At 38.7% G+C, this 23666-nt stretch overlaps 1 protein-coding gene across 1 annotated transcript in view; it reads left to right on the forward strand.

Annotated features, from left to right (window-relative positions):
• Nucleotides 1-501: 501 nt before the first annotated feature.
• Nucleotides 502-23666, forward strand: part of plppr4b (phospholipid phosphatase related 4b) — a 36254-nt gene continuing 13089 nt past the window's right edge. Inside the window, exons 1-4 of the mRNA XM_079361641.1 lie at nt 502-735; nt 14608-14793; nt 19926-20055; nt 22066-22261. Coding sequence (XP_079217767.1) covers nt 664-735; nt 14608-14793; nt 19926-20055; nt 22066-22261 — 584 coding nt within the window. The 5' untranslated portion in view covers nt 502-663. The remainder of the gene's footprint in view (nt 736-14607; nt 14794-19925; nt 20056-22065; nt 22262-23666) is intronic.

Below are 23666 nucleotides of genomic sequence, written 5' to 3' on the forward strand. Positions count from 1 at the left end.
GTGTAAAACTGATTTTATTATAGGTAAAAAGTGAGAGAATAAGGATGCATACACCAATACTCAAAATTAAAGTCTGGTGCTTATATGTCAAAATGTGCCCTTGATTCATTGCGCTGGTTTCAGGCAGGAAACCTTTATGATTTTGGACTAATCACTGCAGCTCATCAATTACCAAGAAAAGCCTTATGATACCAGCAAAAATACACAATGTTGATGTAAATGGTGTTTATACATAAATGTAAATATAAACACATTTAAACGTTTTTTTTTCTTTTTTTTCCTTGTTGGTAAAGCTGACATGTTTGCTGACAGAGCCAGTCTCATCCATCCATCGTGTCAGCAGAAGAAGCCGTATGCTGTCAAATGCATCTTGCCCAGTGCGCCTGCGTTCACTCCCCTCCTCCTTCCTCCCTCCGTCGGTGGGTCTCGGTTCTCCACCTGACAGCTCATCGGGAGACATGCACAGAACCAAGCCCAGGGTTTCTCACCAGTAGTGGCCCCGGTGTCTGGAGTCTGGGCAGGATACTGCCCGGCTGTTGTCCTGCGCGTCTTCCTCCACACAGCGGCATGGAGCGCTCCTGATCCCGGCAGGACGCCTGGAGATCTCAAGCGATTCTTCCCTCATTACATCTCGGATCTGTTTGGATATTCTGAGGCCCGACCATGTCTGCGAGAGACAAGGGGATCCTGACCAAAGACAGCGTTAGCCTGCTGCCGTGTTTCTACTTCGTGGAGGTGTGTTGATGCCTTATGTGCATGTACAGAGCCGCTCGGTATCCCCATCAAAACGAAACCGATGTATTATGCTCCTGGTAACATAGTATTATGATGTGGTCGTGCATAACTAACCATCACTTAAACCTTTATGAAGATGACGATTAAATGGTACAATTTTAATATGTAGGTCAAATGAATGCATACATTATTATACCCGGTTTTCAGCGAATGAAATGTGCATTTTTTTAACCTGTCAAACGAAGTCACCTGTTATCATTTTTTTTTTGCATTGCATCATTCTGTATATTGTTTTGTGTTCACGTGAATTATCATGCCACATACACTGATGAAAAAAACAGGATTGCAAATAATGTTATTCTAGAGAAAACAGGCATATTGCACACACTAAAAATAACAGAGAAAGCTGACATTTCACTGATGAGCAGCTTTAAAATCGAGTCTGGGGACAGAAAGGTAAACCACCATGGACTCTAAATATAGGGAATACGTGAATTCCCAACGAATACTTTTATAATGGGGCAGATAACCAGACTCTTTTGTGATTAATTGATTTATTTTTAGATATTGTTAAAACATCGTTTTTAAATTGTTTAGGGAGTAATTCAAATGGCCTGATGATTTCAAAGATTTAGTCACAGATTGCATGCAGCTTGTGGTGACTGTCACTCGTTCCCCTGCTGTGCACTTTATGCACGCTCTAATTCACCACTGGCCTGTGGCTCTTCAATCAAATCGGCATCATATATTATAAAGTAGCCTGTATACTGTATGTTGGATGCTGCTGGGATTACAACATCATGACGCTCATTGACTCTTTTACAGTAGAGACTTTGACAGGGAATTCCCTTGATTTTGTTCTTGTATTTTTTCTAATCCTTTCATTCCAGTGCACTCTTGCTATAATTAACATGCCTGAAAAAGAAATTCAGCCTTGAGCTTTTGAAATAGCTAAAGCATTCTGTTCACTAAAGGACTTTTTTTTTTACCCTCCATTTTTATGAACAGCAGGAAGCGTTTAAACTAGGTCAATGCTGAAAGTAAATTCTACTCAGTGAACTACAACACTTGTGCATATAATTAGTCTGACTCGGGCTCATTCCCTGAGTGTGTTGTCAGTGGCTGGTTTGCAAAAAGCTGATGAGGTGGTTCAGCATAATTTTATCTGTACTGTTGTCAGCCATGTCCAACAATACATGTGGGGCAGAGGTAAGAGTCTGTCAATCAGGCTGTATGCATCCCCCTCCGGGAGATTTACCTCTGCATAAGTTATTGCTCTTTACCTGCCATATGAATTCTTTATGCTTATAGCTTAAGATCAAGGGGGAAAAGGCTGATCTAAATATAACGTAGCCTTTTATAAGGAGTGAGCCCCTCTGCTCTGTATCCAACTGTATTCACAGCTCACTGGTTGAATGAAAGATTTTATTTAGCGGTTTACTACGTTTCTTCCTTGAGAATAGAGTTTTTGTTTTCTCACAGAAACAGGTTTGGGTTTTTTGAAGGATGGAATGTAAAATTGATATTGTAGAAAGTAAATATGTTGTTGACAGTAAAGATTCTTATCTGAGCCTAATTTTTATATCACCAAAAAACAAACAGGTTGGTAAGGCAGACTTGGTCAACTTTGATAAAAATATATAATGCATTAATGGTTATGTTTTTTTGTTTTGTTATGTTTTTTGTTTTTTTGTGATGCTCTTCTTTTTACTTGCGCTACAAATCCATCCAGCCTATTCCTTAACAGTTGATTTGTGTGACCTTCCCCTTAAAACCACCATACGGCCATACATTTTTTTATAATGGTCCTCAGAAAAAGAAGTATAAGATAGGAATGACTAAGGGAATCAGGTTCATGTGTGGGGAATCATGCAAAAGAAAATCATTCACAACATCTGAAGGTTTAGTTATTCCAGCCCCTGCAGTCCACATGTGGTAGTGCCCTTGGGCAAAACACTGAACTCTAAGTTGCTCCAGATGGTATAGCCAGCAGGCTGTGAATGTGTTTGAATGAAATAAGTTAATACTAAAGGTGCACTTTAAGTAGCATCCTCTGCTATCAGTATATGAATGTGTGTGTGATTGGGACATGTCAGGAAAAAAAAATGCTTGCTTTGTCTGAAAACTAGAGAAGTAAGTACAGTCCAAAGGAATTAGAAGAATTAGAAGCCAGCGGTTTGCCCTTCAGTAGAGAGACTGAAGCCGGGATAAGTCATAGTTTGCTCAATTGGTCGGACTATTCTTGTTTAAAGCTGTCTTTCCTGAGTTTCCCAGCCATCTAGAGTTGTTGGGAAAAACATTTAGCTGTAAATCAATCAATCATTATTTATTTGTTTATCACCAATTCATAACAAATAATATATCGACACACCTAACCAATGAGCAGGTACTGTTTGTCATATTTCCTTTTTTCAAAAACAGATTATTTACAAAGAAATCATGGCTCTATAGTTGACAGACTGCAACACATTAAACTTGGGAAATAACTCAACACATACTGTTGAGTTACATCTTATCTTCTCCTTGCTGTTAGAAATTGACAGAGTATTCCTTTAACTACAGCCACAGAATTCCTGAATATGACATCATTCAAACTTAGTTATACAGTGTAAATGGTTTCCTCCTTCACATAGTGAACAAATCAGCAACAATGAAATTAGGACTTTGTTCGCAAATTCATCAATTGACCATATGAATTCCCTCCAAATGAAAAGTAATGTTGCTCTGTGGGTTTTTTTGACATATGATCAAACTTTCCAATAAAAAGAAATGGTGGTCATGTTTGACTGATAAAGTCATGTGGTTTGTGATATGAGGCACATTTTATAATGTTTTGTAGCTAGATTAACTGGGTTCCTCCCAGTACTTAAAGGGTATGCTTCTCTATTACTTAAACTTGACTACGTATAATAGAAAGAATAAAATTAAGTAATGTAAAAGACCGCAATGAAATTATGGCAATGCCATCATTGGTAATCAATTATGTCACAGATGTTAGTTCCCTGGTGTAAAGAGAAACTACAGATATGATCTGTTCCCCAATACTTTCTGACAGCTTTACTTTTCATGTGGACTTTGTGGTGAAGTGCAGTTAGTGGAGCCCCAGGCTGATTTTCCTCCAAAGTGGAACAAATGCTAGCACGACGAAGGCTGAAAAGATTTAAAATTTGAGAAAATACAAAGATGAAATCCCATGCTTAAATAAAGGCATGGATATCCATTTGCCTTGACAAGAATAAAGAGTCTGCTGTTCTTCTTGAAAAGGTCAGCTCTAGGCTTTCATTAGTCTTTAACAGAGAGCAGAACAACGGTAAGGTTTTGAATCAGGAGCCTTTTGTTCAGACAGTGGCTGATGAAGTATATGGGACTTCAACTGTTCACTGAATGTGTCAGATACAGCAAATGAAAATTGTATATTCTGCTGCTAGTATCACTTTCGGGTTGAAGCTACAGGTTGCATAGCCTTTTTTAGCTTCAACCAACTAGAACAGTTTTGCAGCCACTGTGAGTGCAGACAGTAAGGTATGTGGGTAAACAGAGAGACTTTGTGAAAGGGAAACAGACTTTTCACAGTATCACATACTGTATGTTTCATTAATTAATTGCCATACATTGGGAGTTAATGGTCTAGAGCAGTGGTCCTCAATAGGTGGCACGCTGGCCACATGTGGCCTGATACTGGGCCATTCACTGCTGCAAGCACAATTTTAACTTTCACTTTCGTTTTTGGAGCAGTTCTCATATTGACATTTTGCTGGCTGTAAGGGCCTGATTTACTAAGAGTCCAATTAAAAAGTACTAAATTGTGTGTTCACTCCAAGAGGTTGGAGGGGGTAGTATTTAAGTCAGGCTTTTGCATGTTCTACTGGTTCAGGTCACAGAGAGTTTGAACGGAAAGCAAGATGACTGCAAGCGCTAAATAGGTTTAAGTTGGAGAGGAAAATGAACTTCCAGTATTTTAGAGTTATAGCAGTTAACAAAAACAACATTTTTCTTATCAGAAAACCACGGCATTAAACAAAGCCTTTCTTTTCTTTCCTCCAATTTTTTTAACGAATTATCACACATTGCACAGCAGGTGCGAGCTGTGCGTCCTCTGGGGCACGGGCGCTCAGGTGCGCTACTCGGGCCACTGTTGCAGACCAGACAGCTGTCCAGCACTAGAATAGAATAGATGGAATAGAATGCCTTTATTGTCATTACACAATTGTACAACAAAATTATTTCCCTTCACCTTAAAGTGCTCACAGCTAATAAGAACGGCAACAAAAGAAGAATATAAAAAAGTAAATCGGACTTGTTTAAAGGTAGCAGAATAATAAATTATGAATGGGTATTGCAGAAATATCAAAAACATATTTGCACAGTATGAAATGTGAACTATAGCAAAAATATAAAATATAAATATTGCACCATATGAAATGTAAACTACAGCAGAAAATATAAAGTGTAAATATTTTGCACAGTATGCAAAGTAGACTATAGCAGAATATAAAATAGAAGTATTGCATCGTGTTGGATGTAAACCATAGCAGAAATATAGATATAGTGTCTGTGTCTGATTTGACAGAAATGCAAGAAGAAGAAAATGTCCAGTTTAAAATGTAATCTTGGTGAGAAGAAGAAAATAGGAAAACGTAAGTGTCAATGTTGAAATTCTTTTGAATGCAGAGGCTGTGAATGTTCAGTTATTAGTTTAATCATGGTTTGTTAACTATTATTGAATCGAAATTAAAAATAAATGCCATTTGTGTTTTATTTTTCTGTCATTCAAAACGTTTTAATATGTTTGCGGAAAAACAATCTTCATACCGTGTTTTATTGTCCTTGTACTATTTGGACAATACGTGTTGTTTTGCTCATATGAAAGACGAAATCCTCACTTCACAATGTTAGTAGATCAAATAGCATATTTTTTGCGGGTCGTATCATGTTTGCACACGTTTTAAAACCTTTAGTAAATCATGACCTATGACAAAACAGCAAAAAATGAAATTACATTTTATTTTAGTTTGTTTTTGGGTTTTTTTGTTTGAGATGAAAAGGATATTTTGTTTTGAATTTTACGGTATTATTGTATGTGGCCTGACCGACCTTAATAAATGGCCCTATGAGTCATTAAAAACATCTTTGTGGCCCTTTAAGATTTGTATTTCAGTACCCCTGGTCGAAAGTAGAATAGTGCCAATTCATAACAACTGTTATCTCAATGTGCAAAAGAAAGAAAAATACCTTAGTCATAGTTAAGTCTACAAAGATCCAAACCATTAATCCATCATGAGCTCTAAGCAACATTTAGCAAAGTAACAGTGGTTAGGAAAAACTTCCTACGATGGGGAAAAACTAGCCATATCCAGAAACTGTGTAAAATGGTTCATTATCAGATTTATTTTTGAAACATTGGCATAAATATTTGAAGCTACAGTGAGCGGTGATGTGGAGGCAGCAAAGCAGAAGATTTGAAAAATACAGTCCAGCTTTTGCAATTTTTCCCCTGTTTTTTGTATTGATCTAACACAATCAGCATTACATCTTCAACATTGGAAAAAAAAATAGGATGATCCCAGGGCAGGCAGACAAACCGAAGGAAAGTTGAAGGATATCACAAAAAAATCAAGTCAGAAGTAAAGAAAAAAAGGCTAGTTGTGATATAGAACAGTACAATATGTGACATACATTGGTTCTTTGCATGTGACAAAAAGGAGGGGGGAATGAATGCGAGACAAAGAGAATGAGACATAGAGAGGAGGTTGGCTGTGAGAGTTAGAGGATGTAGGGCAATGGAGCATCTCTGCTGAGCTGAACTCTCCCCAGAGGAGAAGCTTCTCAGAGAAAGAGAGCGTAAGAATCACAAAGTCATTCTGCTCTGTGATTTACTTCTCTGCCTTTCCTTCACTCTGACTGCACAATGTGAACGATCAGTAGATTCCCTCATCACTGTCACTATAATCATTAAGATTGCTGATAAGCCGGTCAGTCACACAGTTGACCAGTTATTGAAACAGGGATAGTTAAGAATAACTCAATCCACAATTTCATTGAACATTTTATCATATTATAGGACAACATTTAATTCAATTTCAGACTTAATCATGTCTTTCAGCACTGATGGCTTTTTCGGTGTATATGTGTCATTGCACAACAATCCTTCACTTAACAAATGGCAGTATTCAAAATATGAAAGGAGTGAAACATGCAGATTTTCTCAGTTCAGTTGAACTTGTTTCTTTTGTTTCTCTTGTCATCTCCAACTCCAACAGTGACCATGCTGTCTTCAACAGTACAGCGAGAGACGACTGGTTATCTGTATTGTGTTTAAATCAGAACCATGAGTTCCATTGAAAAACTAGTAACTATATTGGGCAAGTTACTGACTGACATGTAACTACCACTTACTATTATGGAGAAAAGTGAAGTCAAACTCTATCTGGTTTGTTGTTTTTTTAGCTCTGGGAGGGAGTTTATTTTGTTATGAGAGACTGACGCTAAAGTGTGACACCTACCAGATCAAAAGTCCCATAAGTTCACATTTGACGAACTTGCTCTTGACTCTTAAGTCATATGTTACACTTGGTCTTCTTTACATTTCAGACAGAAGAATTCTACGGCTTTGCTCTCCTTCTTAACTGGAGACCACCTGATTGTTCGTCATAGCTCATGTGCTAAGTAGCCAGCTTTGCTACTTGCTTATGGTGGCATGAATTGGAACATACAAATGCAACGACTTGCCACCAGTTTTTGTGTTTCTGGTTTGTTTGGTTTATTTATTTATTTATTTTTTTCAGTTTTATTTAGATATTGTACAAAATGACTGTGGTAGTTTATGATAGTGCTCCTTCTTGCCTATCCTGACAGAGGCTTTGTTACAGATGGCAGCTGTCTGCAGCAGGGATCTGTTTCCAGCAGTAGGACGATCATCTGTTCAGACTTATGTATGTTCCACCACAAAGTACGTCTGTTTATGTAATTTGAGTGGAACACATAAGGCTCTTTTAGGAGGCTGTGCTATACAATCAGAATTTCAACATGCCAAGATGGCTGTAATAAATAATAACAATTACTTTGTTGATTCATTGTTTTTCCTGTGTTGACAAAGTGCACTCCATAAAGCAGTGCATTTCAGAATGAGAGATTTGAGTTATTACCATTTGGACGCTGTCATTGGGAAAACTTCCTGTCTTTTCAGTTGGCCCAACACTTACCAAAAATAACTGCCAGCTAAAGCCCACTAGAGCCTGCTTTCCATTTTACACATCTATAATTCAAACTGCACTGTCTCTTTCCTGTTCTCTCATCTCTGTAATCACTAAGGGCCCGCCAGGAACACTTGGGAGCCTGTAGAAGGATTATTGTCAGGGAAACTTTCAGAGGAGTGTTGCATGGCAGAAAGCTGTAGAGTTATCCAAATTTAAACACCCAAAGAAGAAGGTGTAGAAAATCAAAACCCACTTCCAACTGCACTGCAGAGATAGTTTCAAGGTGAATGAAAATGTGAAGTGTAATGTTTGTCCTGCAGGTACAGTATAGCACAGGTCATGGGGTTTAACTGTTTGTCCACTGAGGGACATGAAATTTGTTCATCCATTTGCACTGACATTCTTTATAAACTCATACTGCAACTCTGTGGTACATTAATTAATATGACCACAGCATTCTCAATTCTTTTAATGACAACTTTTCATTTCTTTGCAGTTTTTTTAGAACATCTTGTTTCTCGATTGTTAGTGACAGATAATAGGCACAAACTAAACTTTGTCCATTCAAACATGCCTCAAACAAAACCAATGACTCTTTACATTCTCTGGATATCTGTGTGCTGGTTTAAACACTCAAAATAGACACAGGTTTTGTCACAATAAAAGCATCACTCCATATAGCCCAGAGAAACCGAATCAATTAAATTCTCTCCATAGCATGTAAATGTGTCATTATGAAATGCAAATGCTGTGATTTTTCATGTTGAAAAAAAAACAGCTACTTGCCAAGACTAATGATAATAGTTGTCTTCCGGAAAAGGGTGATATAATAATTGTGTGGCAAATCATGGAAGGATACATCATCACAGAAGAGACCCAATCAGCAATCGAATGTGGGTGTGTGCATCATCTTCTAAAAAGCTTTCTATATCCGTTGTTCTAACTCAAAAGCAACCCACAATTTCCTAACGAGGCCATCAGCTCCCAAGTGTCTCAGTGTAAAGGGCTCCTATTTGTTGAGGTAGTGTGGCAGCTATCAGCTTATAGGTAACAATTAAGCGTTTTGAAACTAAAACAGCAATTCAACCTGTTAGGGAGGTCTTATTGTCATAGAAATGTTTAGATACTTATAGATAGCAGGCCAGGTGGGAACAGTACTCCACTGTACGTTACCTCATTCTAATAATCTTGCTTTTAGGGACCAACTATTCATACCTAACCCCCCAATTTTTCAAGCATTAACTGATTCATTCTTTGTAAGTGTTGGAAAGACAGTCTGATGAACTGACTGATGTCACACTGAGTAGGCATTGCCATTATTAGCACATGAAACTACAGTATTTTGTCTGTGGGAAATATTTAAATAATATAAATATTTTTTATATTTAAGTCTATTGTTGTTATCTTCTGCACTGCACTGCATGCAACTTTGCTAAGATTGTGAATTAATTGCTTTCTGTACACTGGTAATTTGCCATTAAATTACTTTTTTCTCAAAAACAAATTAAAGGAATGACAAAAATGTGTGGGGAGATTGAAGTATTTCAAATAAGATCAACTGATAATTGCCTGCTTGAATCACACCACACTTTAAAAATAACAGGATATGACATAAAATATCCTGCAGAAATCTACTTTGAAGTATTGTGAGTATTCCTCTAAGAGCGGATTCATCTGCAGAACATGAGCAGTGCGGGTGCTGATGCTGATGCCACTGACCTATATTTCTCATTTCCACAAGCTGAGATGCTGGACGAGAGGTGAGGGAGGCTGACAGTATGCCAGGAAACAGACCTAAGAGAGGGGGAGGGGGACAGTGTGCAGCAATGGGGGGGCGTTGCATGAACTGTTTTCCATAAAGAACCCACACCAATATAATTCCTGCATAAAAATGCTGTCATGCATTAAGTTCTCAATTCAAGATACAAAAGACCTGCACAAGGAAGTTTTATTAGTAGAGTATTTAGATGAATGATAGAAATAGAATAAATATTTTTTTACTTTCTCCAATATTGTCCTCCAGCAGCTGTTTAGGGTGTCCAACACACGTCCAATAATTGTTCATTTTGACTTCAACATTCGGCCCAGGCTTCAGATATCTTTTCCAGTCTTTCTTTAGCAGTTTTGACTGATTTTAAATGTAAGCAGTTTGTGAGAATGGGTTGGTTAAAGATGAGATTCTGAGATATTTTGTTATTTTAATCCCTACCTTTCTCAACGCAGAAGCGATGTCATTGTTCACCAATGTCAGAGGCAAATATCAAAAATGATGATTCTAAACACTTGAAATAAAAATCTTTCCAAATCAAACACTTGTTTAAATCTGCGGCAAACAGTAATTCAGATGGGAACAAACTTTCCCCTAATCTTTGAAAATGAAAACTGCATTTTAGTAACATCAGTTTTCATTATACATTGACAATGCAGATGAAACAGCATGAAGGCAAAAAAAAAAAATCACAAATATAAGCCTTATTTTAACCACAAACCCAAACATACTTTAAAGGAACAAAGCTGGATAAAGTGGAGGGCATAGTCACGCAACCCTAAGTCAGGATAGATCTGAATCGCTCTGCTTGAGTAATGAATGAATTTGTTTGAATCACTTCTAAACCCAGATGCTGATTTTGTTGAATTAAGACCGTCTGTGATTGTTTATGTACTGTCAGCTGGCCTGACCTGGATGCGAAATACAGGGGTCGAGGAGAGTCTTAGACCCCTCGATTGGCAATTAAACCCCCCACATTTTGGGAGGTCTCTGGAAAAATAAAATTACCTACAATTGACTTTATTCTCACCAGTGGACCAGAGAGAGAAAGAGAGTGAGATAGAAAGAGAGTAATGTCTGCTGTTACGTTTTTGGATGCAAAGCAAACAACTGCAAATGTGTTTTCCTCTTTTGTGCAGCTACTTGATGTGATTCAGGGCTCTCTTGGGTTTGCTGCATCTTCATAAGAAATCTCCCCACACACTGGTCCAGGATATTCAATACACTTTTTAAAACGGGAGTTCTGTTGTCTTGCATGCATGGAGCAACCGTTTAGCAATTTTTTTCTGTGCAGCTTACTGCATCAGCACTCAGTGTGCGTTCAGGCAATTGTGATTGTGTCTGTCATTAAAATGATCCCGACCTGAAACATTGCAATTCTCCAGTCCATGTGTTTAAAGTAGCATTCTTGTCTGAACATGTGTCTGATGAACAATACCATGATTAACTTAAAACATTAATAAAACTATTGGATCATGATTGATTTCAGAAAATGCACAAATTGGTGCATAAAAACTATTGAGAATGCAGGAAAATGAATGTCCCCCTGGGCAAGACAAGAAAAGTAGTGTTGTAGTAAGTAACCCCTGGCAGGAACAACAAAAGGGAGGAAGTCTGCAAACAGAGGCCCTCTGTGTGGTTGTACGTGTGTATAAGTGGCTCAGCTCCCAGCAGGAGAGTGCTAACTTGAAGACATCCACATGTATTGGGCTCCTAGTAGGGCCCTTCTCTGTCACGCTGCTCTACTTAGCATTAGCTGAGCGAGCAGCAAGCCTGCCACTGTGTACCAGTGAATCAGGGTATTAAGCTGCATGAAAAAGCCAGGGAAAGCTGCAGGCCACATTCAGCTCCCACTGGCGCATCTGACTGCAGTCCTCTGTGGAACCTTTACTGCCTTCAATTACAATCAGCTTTCTGCCTACACATGCACTTCACTTGTTCCTGTTACTCTTTATGAGGACGCCACAGAGCCTGGGGGGAGCTTTAAAAAAAAAAATTAGTGAGGGAATTTTGACAACAGAAGAGCAGTGTTGCTGGTTGATATGGAGTCATCGATGTCTTAAAGGGATACTTCACCTGTTAAAAAATCAATCATATATAGTTATGTGAAATAAATGTTGAAGTTGGTGCCTTCTTGACAGAGAAAAGGCAGAAAGTGTCTTTTTGGCTCATGTGGATGAAAGACAACAACTCGCAGAATGCATAGCACAGCAGGCCACCGCCACTGAAGCTACGGTGCTCTATTTACAGTCTATGTCTGCAACAGATACGGCTGTTTGGCAGCAAAAGGACTCCATGTCTGTGTTCAGTGGCAAACAGTGAGAGCACCAACACCACCGGCCCGGCCTCCTCATCCTCACCACCAACAGGCATGCCTTGTGCCTTGGTCGCTGCAGACACAAGTCCTGCCTGTTGGCAGCAGCCGCTTCCCATTCCTCCATCAGCCTTGACCACTTGTCGCTATATTGTGGCTCATAGAGATAGCCAAGAACATCCGATTCGATCCCAAGACCTTCAAAATCCTGTTCATCCATATTAGGTTAAAAGTATCCTTCCTTACCAGCTTTCTCCACAGAGCCTGTTAGCATAGCTTCCTAGCAAGATGGCAGATATTGCTTTTAGATTCTGGCAGTGAGGTCCCACCAACTGATCTGTGTGTTGTCTAGCAATGTAGCTTCACCCCCTCTAACCACAACACCCTACGATTTTGGACGGACGGACGGACGGACAGACAGACAGACATAGCATCATACAAGACATGCAGGACACAAGACTGTAGTAGTTACAATTAATAGTAAACCGCTGTCCCCCATCCCTTCTGTATATAATAAACCCAAAACAACATTTAAAAGGCCCCCTATATGACTAAGAATGAACAAATTACAAATTAAACCTGTGCAAATAAAATAGACCAATACTAATACTAATACCAGTACTAGAAATGTACATAACTACAGCAGGAAAGAAAATATATGTGCCATTTTAAAGAGGCCTCTCAACAGTTGAGGAACCTCAGAACAGTTGTAATTAGGCTTGTGCATATCAAATGAAGAGTGTTGACCTTCTGAAAGTATGTGCTGTTTATGTATGTAAAGTGGTGATTGAGGTGGGGATAGTGCAGAAGGTGTTAAAAAAAACAGTCAATGCAGACATTACGGGTGCAAATTAAAAATGCAAATTGAAGTGATTGTCATTAAAAGTGTCCAAACATTAAAGGTGCGAAAATAAAGTGATGACAGATTAGAATGAAGTGTCCAAAGAATAAGGTAAAAACAGACATAATTAAAGTCGAAGAGTAAAAAGTAAAATGATATCACATGAGCATAAGTGTCGAAACAATAAAGTTCAAAAGGGAAGTGATTGTCAGATATACTCTTTGGACAGTGCAGATGAGAAGTGAGAAAAAAGAAATATGAAAGATTAGTCCAGGAGTCACTATGTGTTTTTCCCTTGCTGTGACAGTGAGATGTTGTACAGTCTTATGTCCAGGGGAACAAAATAGTTCTTGAGTCTGTCTGTGGAAAACAATTGTGACAGTAAACTGCCGCTGAACATGCTCCTCTGCCTGGTGAAGGTGCTGTGTAGAGGGTGGTGGGTGTTGTCCATACTAAAGCAAGTACAACAGAGATGGAACTGCTGGATATTTGGCCACTCGCATCAGCACCAAAACCACAACATTTTTGCATCATCGGAGGCTCCTTTTCAGACAAGAAATGTGGAGCTTTCCTGTCTTTAGAGCGGGATGCACCACCATGCAAAAATACCACCAGGTTTCTCATGATAAAAAGCTTTATACAAATGGGTGAAGTATCCCTTTAAGTCTCAATAAGAAATATTGAGGAGCATATGCAAGTTATCATGTTTTTTCAAGAGATATACAGTTCAATCCTTTATTGTTATTGTAGGTCTGCCTTACTTGACCCAGTTGGGGATTTCATTCCATATCCCTACTCATTGTGGGGGTTTTTGTAATGGGAGGTCATCAAACAGTTGTCAGTTTTAACCTAATTTCTTTTGTCATCGTTATCCTTTTAATTAATTTTTTAAGGTCATATGTTATTTTCTTTGCAGATCTGACATTCTGTGAGTTCTGGTGGTGGATAGCAAAGTAGAACAATGTGACGTATAATAAGGAACAAAAGTCCCCAAGAAAGCCTCATCTTTGAGTTAGTTTTCCACCTTACTACTTGGAGTATTTCAATTGATAAACATTCTGAAAATTAGTGGTTGTGATAGCGTCTTTGATAAAAAGGATAGTCAGGACTTCTGAGTTCTTCTGTCTTACTCTGCAAATAATTGGACACCCACTGCTAAAATGCCACCAACTCCTAGTACATTACGATGACACTGTGAAAGGTCAGTAGTGAAATCACTGCAGCGAGCCATTCAGCTAGGCTAAGGCAGAAATTTACATAACCGCTTAAGCAGTTTCATTTATTAAACTGACAGAAAAATACTTTCTTTATTACTCTAAGATATTAATTCTAGGGATTGAGCTGTTGTGTTGTGATTGTTTTTTACGATTATTAGATCTCAAGCTGGCTATAAAAACAAGAATTAGGTGATTCTCATTTTCTTTTGTTGGTATCTGGAGAACTCATTCTGTATTTTGAGTTGTGTTCAGAGTGTGCAATTCATTCCACATGCCTTCTTCCATAACCCTCAGCCCCATCCTCACCCCCCTCTGGTCATACCAATAATTTGCCCTCCTTTGGTCCTCATTATCAAATCAAATTAACATGATCACTGAACCATACGTTTATGGGGACATTTGCAACACTCACTGCCTGTTTATCTATTTATTTATTCATTGGCAATCTGTTAAAGTTCCTCCTGCTGCAGCTGTTTATGACTTTGAACCAATTGATAACTTTGTCATTCTGTTTTCTCTGTCATGTCCATCAACAGCTGCCGATTCTGGTATCATCTGTGGTCAGCCTGTACTTCCTGGAGTGGACAGACTTGTTTAAGCCTGTGAAGTCAGGCTTCAACTGCCATGACCGCAGCCTGAGCCTGCCCTACATTGACCCAAACCATGAGGTCATCCCCCTGCTGATGCTCCTTAGCCTAGCCTTTGCTGGACCCGCCATTACGGTAAGGATTGGAACAGGGTAGTCGTAAAGTTTGCTTTTCATTTTCAAGGACTGTAGTCCCGGTGCATGGGGTGAATAACATGGCTGCTACTCTATCTGGCACCTCTCAAAAATCAGCTGGAACATCTTCAATACATACTGTAGGTGTTTGCTTGTTTTTTGACACCGCACTTTAACAAACTATTTTTGACACTGGTTTTAACACATGAGCTGCTAGGACCAACATTAAATGATTAGGTGTTGCAAAGAAATGTGACCCTGGTTCAAATTAGAGAGTAGTATGCCTTGCCCTTCCATGCATGTAAAAAAGAAGCATGTCAATATCTCTTCTCTCAAAAGAATATTTCTGAAGGTCTCTCATTAGAGAAACCTTCAGAAATATTCTTTTTTATGGAACTTAATTATTTTTTTATTAAGCCAACTCACACCAACTCACACAAACACCAATTATTCCAGACAATGTCAGAAACTTCCCAAAATGTGTACCACTGGTTTGCCGATTCAGTTGGAGAGACTTTTTGCTATTCGGTCCCCAAAGTGTGTCTTAAATTGGAGAAAGAGATTTTCATGGACTTGTAGATAGATTTGGGTCTGAGGAAGCTGATCACTTTAAATCATTTGAAATCAGTTTGACGATAACGAAGGAAGCTGCAACAGGTTGACTAATGGCTTTCTGCTTGTAAACTCAGGACTGGTGTTTGTAATGTTATTTTGTGTGTGTATTGTACGTCTGAAACTTGTTGATTGTGCTGCTGCCTATCTTAGCCAGAAGACACTTCAAAATTAGATTCTTAAACCAAATTATGCTTTCCTGCTTGAAATACTTTTCAAAGAAAATATAATTATTTTAGCTGTAGCTAACAACTGGAGACGTTCAAAGTTAATTGTAATAGTCCTGTCTGTTCTATTGCTATTAACAAACCACCCCAAACCTAATAGTGGTCAAGTTCAAAGTATTGCAGAGAGCTGTCTCCCCACGCCCACTCCTCCCTAGAGTCGTTGTTCATGATGGTTGCCATGTTGCGAACACTGAAGCTTCAGTGTTTAGCCAGATCTCTTGAAACCTTTCTGCTGTCTAACCTCTCTCCATTTTTCAAAAGCATCTCTAATATTTATCAGAATCTAAACTTAGAATGAGGTCATACTGGCTGCTTCATTGTTGTCAGAGAAGTCAGCACTTCAACATATCCGTAATGTCTAATGATGTAGGGGGTCATTTTTTAAATTTTAATTTAATAAATATCTTATCTTGTGTCATCATATTGGTTGTTTAAGTATCTGTGTATATTTTAAGAAGACACAATACATTACGAAAGCAGAAATTTAGATTTTGCTCTGCTTTAGTTTCATACTTTTGCCCCTTGCCATATTTGTATCAGATTATAAAACATTCATGTTTATTATTGTCTGCTCTTTCTCTGAGAAAACAAAAAGTAGAGTAACTATCTTAACTTTTCTTTCTTATGTACCAGCTTAACCCAGTTTTATAAAGTTATTGGCGTGGTTGATCAGTTAAATGTTTTAGGCCTATCAGTTTTATTATGTAGATAGATAGATAGATAGATAGATAGATAGATAGATAGATAGATAGATAGATAGATAGATAGATAGATAGATAGATAGATAGATAGATAGATAGATAGATAGATAGATAGATAGATAGATAGATAGATAGATAGATAGATAGATAGATAGATAGATACTTTATTGATCCCGAGGGAAATTCAGTATCATGTATTAGATCAGCCTTGACCATTACACACCTGTTTAAGGCTGTCTGTTATCAACCAGCATTATTAAGTATGTTATTTAAACTTGAAAGGGTTCAAAATTAGTACACTTAAAGCCAGATTTACTAAGATCTCAATTAAAGAGTACTAAATTGCGTGCTCATTGCAAAAGTTTGCACGTTTGGCTTGTGGGCGTTTTGCGGGTGATTTACTAAATAGATATTAGTTAGAGGCAAATGAACGTCCAGTATTTTCAAGTAATAGCAGATAAATCTGAATATAACAAAAGGAGGGGGGGGGGCTGTAGAGTGAAGAGCGCACCAGAGACGCGTAACCCGAGAAAATGAAATGCCCAGTTTAAAATGTAATGTTGGCGAGAAGAGGGAAATAGGACGACATTAGTGTCAATGTTGAAATTCTACATGTTAACACGTCTTTTATTGTGCCTATGTCTCCTCCTAACTGCAGCCTGCAGTGCATAACACTGGGGCTCTTGGATTAGCACGTTCTTTTAAAAGGTGTTAAATTCAGACACCGTCACAACCACCGCAATTTTTGCCTGGCTTGGTAAATCGCATTGCGTGTACTAACTTAACTTCTTTGTATTTTCTCCTCCCAGTATTTTGCACGCTGAGGCAGAAACGCCTCGTTTTGCATATTGATTAAGGCAAACGTACTATTTGGACAATACATGTTGTTTTGCTCATATGAAAGACGCAATGCTCACTGCACGCTGTTAGTAAATCAGATAGCACATTTTTTGCTGGTGGTATCAAGTGTGCACACGTTTTAATACACGCAAACCTTTAGTAAATCAGGCCCTTAGGGTGCTGGTGGCCTTGTTGTTAGCTTGTGCACCCCATGACCAGAAGCTTTTATCCTTGAAAGGGGCAGCCCAGGTTTGAAATAAACCTTCTGCTTTCTCACATGTCACTCCACATTCTCACTCTGTCTCTCCAATGAGGGTGTAAAGACCCAAAAATAAATCCATTAAAATAAATAGCCTCACTGCTCTATAGATGAATTTTGCTGACTTATCTTCAGCTGAATACGACCAAAACAGAATATTTGTCCTCTAAAGCATGTTACCCTTGTCCATTTGTGAAGTTACAAACAAATTCTTTGAGATGCCCTAAGATTACTCAGCTCTTTGAACCAATTTGTCTTTATGCTTTGGTCCGTACCACTTATTAAAAACTTGTTAAATGTTTATTTAGATTGTGTCTTTTTATACTTTGTAATCTGTCTTTCCGTAAAAGTTTATTGTGTTATGATTACTCTAATTGTCTAAAATATGTTCCATTTCATCAGACATTTTTACTATTGTGTATGAATCACTTTGGATTACTGTTTCTATAATTGGTTTAGAAAGCTGAGCTTTCATTTGGCCTTGACCTGAGTCATAATCTGTGCGTGCAGGCAACCTTTGCTTTATTTTTAATTTTAGATTCAGTGTATCATGCCAGCTTGCTTTTTGTCTGTGGTCCTGGTTTCAAAATTGTGATGTCCTTATTTGCCTAGGTGGACCGCCTGCTGTGCTCCCCTGGGCATGAAAAAACATGACTTGTGTGAGAAATGGGATCAAGACCAGGACAGTGAAGGGGATATATCCAGTACATGATGTGGCCTTTGTAAATGTTTTGTAGCTTGCACCTGTTTGCCAAATGCAGCATGAGAAGACATTCTAGACAAACTAGAGTACAAAATGAGTGGATTGTTTGCACTGTTAAGGCCACAGTGTGCTGTACTACACTATTATGTTTTTACAGTTTTTTTTAATCATGAATTCATAAATAGGTTAAGAATAAGGTAATTTTTGAATACGTTTTTTTTTTTTTTAATATAACGAAGCATAAGGTCTAGACCTGCTCTTTTTGTAAAGAGTCTTAAGATATTGAGATGACATCTGTTATGGATTGGTGCTATTTAAAAAAATATTGACATCTTGACAAAGGCAAGTTTGTTCCAAGGTATCACCCATGAGAAGATAACGTTTACCATTACAATACTAAGTAATTGTTTCAAATAGAAAAACTGTTATGAGCACAAAGAAATTGTAACTGTCAGACATTACCACTTAATGTAGAAGTGTTGCTACTTGGTTTAACGGATTGTAATAGTTGAAACAAAAAGAGGGTCTTTTCTAGCAGTTTTTATGTTATCTTCTAAAAACTTCTTAATACAGAGTTATTCATAATAGCTCCTAAGCAGTCTATAACCAGGCTATACCAATATTGTGATATAAAATGTTTCCTCCACATGTTAATTAGCTTAATACTGTTGTTTATATAATTAATTCACTCCCCTTGATTATATCTTGTCATACAGAGAATGGTGTAAACGCAAAAACATTTAATACAGCTGGGTCCACCAAATCCCTCCTAATATTTACCTGTGAAGAGGAGAAGTTACCAGCAATCATACATTTAAGGAATCTAGTTCCACTGTTCATGGTTAGTTTCCCTTTTCAAACAAGCTATATTGGAGATAGCTATTGGCATTTTATTCTAGATATTTTACACTTTTTAAATTACAAAATGAGAAGAATGCTCAGACGCATTAAAGCCAACATTGTGTCAGTTTCAGTTTCATGCAGATCCCACAAGGCCCTCCTTTAAGTACTGCTAATCCCTCTTTCTGTCTCTCAACACTGATCTCGTCTTTTCTTTTTTTTCTTTTTTCATTTTTCCATTCATTGTTTCCTCCCTTCTGTGATGGCAATTTTGTAGTATTTAATCTGTTTCCTAGATAGCTGCAGTCTGCAGGTAGCCAGGCATCACCCATCTGATACCATATGGCATGTCTGTGTAGTATGTGTTGTATGTATGAGCGTATCATACAGAAAGAAGCAGTCTTGGCCTGCCCTCTGAATCAACCAAAGTTTGAAGGACGATAAGTTTAAGCTATGGGACACAGCCAACACCGAACAGTTTCTCGTTATATGTTATATTCATTGCCGCAGATGTTGCTGTGTACATCCATGTCTAAGTAAGATGTCAAAAAGAGGCTCATTTCTGAGGCTCATTTCATAGCGTGTCAAATGATGACAGGTTACACCATGCATTTAGTTGCATTCAGTAATAAGAATATTACAATAACCTATTGAATGGACTATATAGTCCAGACCCCCTTTCATCCAGTGTTTGCCGGGGTAAGCTGCCTACTGCCTCGGAAAAATCATGCAGGAAACTCACACTGTTTAAGTTAAGTGGGTGTAAAACAGCAGCAATAGTAGCCCATCTCAGTCTAGTCTTGAGAACATCATAAGGGGGCCCCTCATAGCTGGCAAGATGTGCGACATCACGCCTCATCACATCACCACTCCTTATGCAAACACCCAATATTGGCCATAAAACTATAACAAACATGTTTTCTATGTCTTTTTTTGGTTTTGTATTGACAGATAATGATTGGAGAGGCCATCCTGTTCTGCTGTCTATCTCGGAGGAAGAGTGGTGCTGGAGCTGAGGCTAACATCAACGCTGCTGGCTGTAACTTCAATTCCTTCATACGCAGAGCTGTCCGCTTCATTGGTACTGTGATTTCCTCTCTTAATCTATGTACACTTACCTGAAACTTTCAGTAAGGACAACTTTCAGTCACTGAATAATTACTATTCTATTTTTCCTGTATCTAATTCTCAACATGTTTTGTTAGAAATAGTTATGTGTTTGTGTCTCTGTGTGTCTGAGAAAAAGAGAAAAAAGCAACAAAGCCAGTTCTATTGGTTTAACAGCTGTGTCAATCAGTTGTACAAATCTACACACTCCACAGGCTGTGTTTGATGTTTTAGAGCTCTAAAAATCTATGCACATATTGACATAGTTTTCATATGTTATCCCTATATACACTCAACAAAAATATAAACGCAACACTTTTGTTTTTGCTCCCATTTGTCATGAGATGGACTCAAAGATCTAAAATTCATTCCAGATACACAATATTACCATTTCTCTCAAACATTGTTCATAAATCTGTCTAAATGTGTGATAGTGAGCACTTTTGCTTTGCTGAGACAATCCATCCCACCTCACAGGTGTGCCACATCAAGATGCTCATCAGACACCATGATTAGTGCACAGGTGTACCTTATACTGCCCACAATAAAAGGCCACTCTGAAATGTGCAGTTTTGTCTCACAGCAAAATGCCACAGATGGCGCAAGCATTGAGGGAGCGTGCAATTGGCATGCTGACAGCAGGAATGTCAACCAGATCTGTTGCTCGGGCATTGAATGTTCATTTCTCCACCATAAGCCGTCTCCAAAGGCGTTTCAGAGAATATGGCAGTACATCCAACCGGCCTCACAACCGCAGACCACGTGTAACCACACCAGCCCAGGACCTCCACATCCAGCAGGTTCACCTCCAAGATCGTCTGAGACCAGCTACTCAGACAGCTGCTGAAACAATTGGTTTGCATAACCAAAGAATTTCTGCACAAACTGTCAGAAACCGTCTCAGGGAAGCTCAACTGCATGCTCGTCGTCCTCATCGGGGTCTTAACCTGACTCCAGATCGTCGCCGTAACAGACTTGAGTGGGCAAATGCTCACATTCGATGGCGTCTGGCACGTTGGAGAGGTGTTCTCTTCACGGATGAATCTCGGTTTACATTGTTCAGGGCAGATGGCAGACAGCGTGTGTGGCGTCGTGTGGGTGAGCGCTTTGCTGATGTCAATGTTGTGGATCGAGTGGCCCATGGTGGTGGTGGGGTTATGGTATGGGCAGGCATCTGTTATGGACGAAGAACACAGGTGCATTTTATTGATGGCATTTTGAATGCACAGAGATACCGTGATGAGATCCTGAGGCCCATTGTTGTGCCATACATCCATGAACATCACCTCATGTTTCAGCAAGATAATGCACGGCCCCATGTTGCAAGGATCTGTACACAATTCTTGGAAGCTGAAAATGTCCCAGTTCTTGCATGGCCAGCATACTCACCGGACATGTCACCCATTGAGCATGTTTGGGATGTGCTTGACCGGCGTATACGACAGCGCGTACCAGTTCCCACTAATATCCAGCAACTTCGCACAGCCATTGAAGAGGAGTGGACCAACATTCCACAGGCCACAATTGACAATCTGATAAACTCTATGCGAAGAAGATGTGTTGCACTGCATGAGGCAAATGGTGGTCACACCAGATACTGACTGGTTCTGAGTCCCCAGACCCTCAATAAAGCAAAAACTGCACATTTCAGGGTGGCCTTTTATTGTGGACAGTCTAAGGTACACCTATGCACTAATCATGGTGTCTGATGAGCATCTTGATGTGGCACACCTGTGAGGTGGGATGGATTGTCTCAGCAAAGCAAAAGTGCTCACTATCACACATTTAGACAGATTTATGAACAATGTTTGAGAGAAATGGTAATATTGTGTATCTGGAATGAATTTTAGATCTTTGAGTCCATCTCATGACAAATGGGAGCAAAAACAAAAGTGTTGCGTTTATATTTTTGTTGAGTATAGCTCATCCAACAGTAGCTTCAGCTAGGTTTGTATGTTCAATAACACATTTGCTCTGTCTTCAGGTGTTCATGCATTTGGTCTTTGTGCCACGGCCCTTATCACAGACATCCTCCAACTGATGACAGGCTACCCAACACCGTACTTCCTTACTGTATGTAAACCCAACTACACCACGCTCAACGTCAGCTGCGAGCAGAACCCTTACATCATGGAGGATATTTGTTCAGGAGCCGACCCCATGGCCATCAACCAGGGCAGGTGAGAAGACAATTTCTTTTTCTCTATTTAGAAAGACTCCTTCTGGGGTCGCCGGTGGCGCAGCGGCGGTGCGCGCGACCCCATGTATTGAGGCTCAGTCCTCACGCGCGGGCGGCCCGGGTTCGCGTCCGGCCTGTGGCCCATCTCCCGCATGTCTCTCCCCTCTCTCTCTCCCTGATTTCCGACTCTATCCACTGTCCTCCCTCTATAATAAAGGCATAAAAAAAAAAAAAAAGACTCCTTCTACAATCTGTAGGAAGCTGCAATGGTGGCCTTTCAGTTGTAAAAGTGAGTGAGCATTTTACAAGACTGGACTAAAGGCTACTCATTTGAATATATATATTAAAGTATATTTATCAAATTACAAATTTATTTGACTTTAAAAACAATCAATTATTTAGTGTTAGGATGATTTAACACCAACATGTCACATGCTTATTCATAATTTAGTCCTCAGATACGTATTTTTTCTCAAAAACACTGCTGACTTTGCCCCTCTGCACAGAGAATTATAAATAATGTAGTAATATAAATCTATAACATCCACATTTTAATGGATGTAGAAAGACCATCTACATAAAATCACTCAACTTAATTTTCACAAAAAGGAAAAAAACAACAATGCATCATTCATCAGGAATGTTGGTTACAAAACAACAGGAAGAGTATTTGTATCACATTGACCATACAATGTGTTAGCATTGCTACATTCCACCTACACTATCTTCCCTCAGGTGACAAGGATACTAAATGAATTGGAAAAGGGATCATGGATTTGCAAGCTCTTATACTACACATTACTTAGATCTGATAACCCCACTCTCCATTGATGTGGAAGAATTCAGCTGATTATTTATGTGTGTCTGTTTGTGATATTTATATAAGCATGATCTAGAGCACAATTGTTTTGGTCACAGAGATTGTAGTAGATGGAGAGTAAAAATAGCCTTTGATGTTTTATGTTATACGTGAGTAATTCTAATGAGTGAAAGAAAGGCAACATCCTGGCAGGTTTTTCTTATCATGCAAACATTTTTCAAAAACCCATTCTTCCCTGTTGTGCTTTCTTGTTTGTGTTAAAGTTGGTTGAAAAAAAAAATCTGTTACATTTAATCATGTCATCAACGGAAAAAAGAAAATATATAAATTCACATATTAATTGCTTTTAATTGCTTCCTGTTCACATGTCTGCTTTCATCTGATACATGCATGTCTTTTTACATCTCACGTCAACGCTGTCCTCTGTTTGTGACTTGTGTGTTTTTAACTTATACTAACATCTAGACACTTTCCTCTCTGCTGATCTTCGTATCTAACTCTGTGATTGGATTCTAACCTGTACTAACACCCTGACACTTATTCTTCTTTTACACTTTATTCTTGTTGATAGGTTGAATGTTTTTGT

This window comes from Symphodus melops, assembly GCF_947650265.1.
Source record: "Symphodus melops genome assembly, chromosome: 14".
NCBI lineage: Eukaryota > Metazoa > Chordata > Actinopteri > Labriformes > Labridae > Symphodus > Symphodus melops.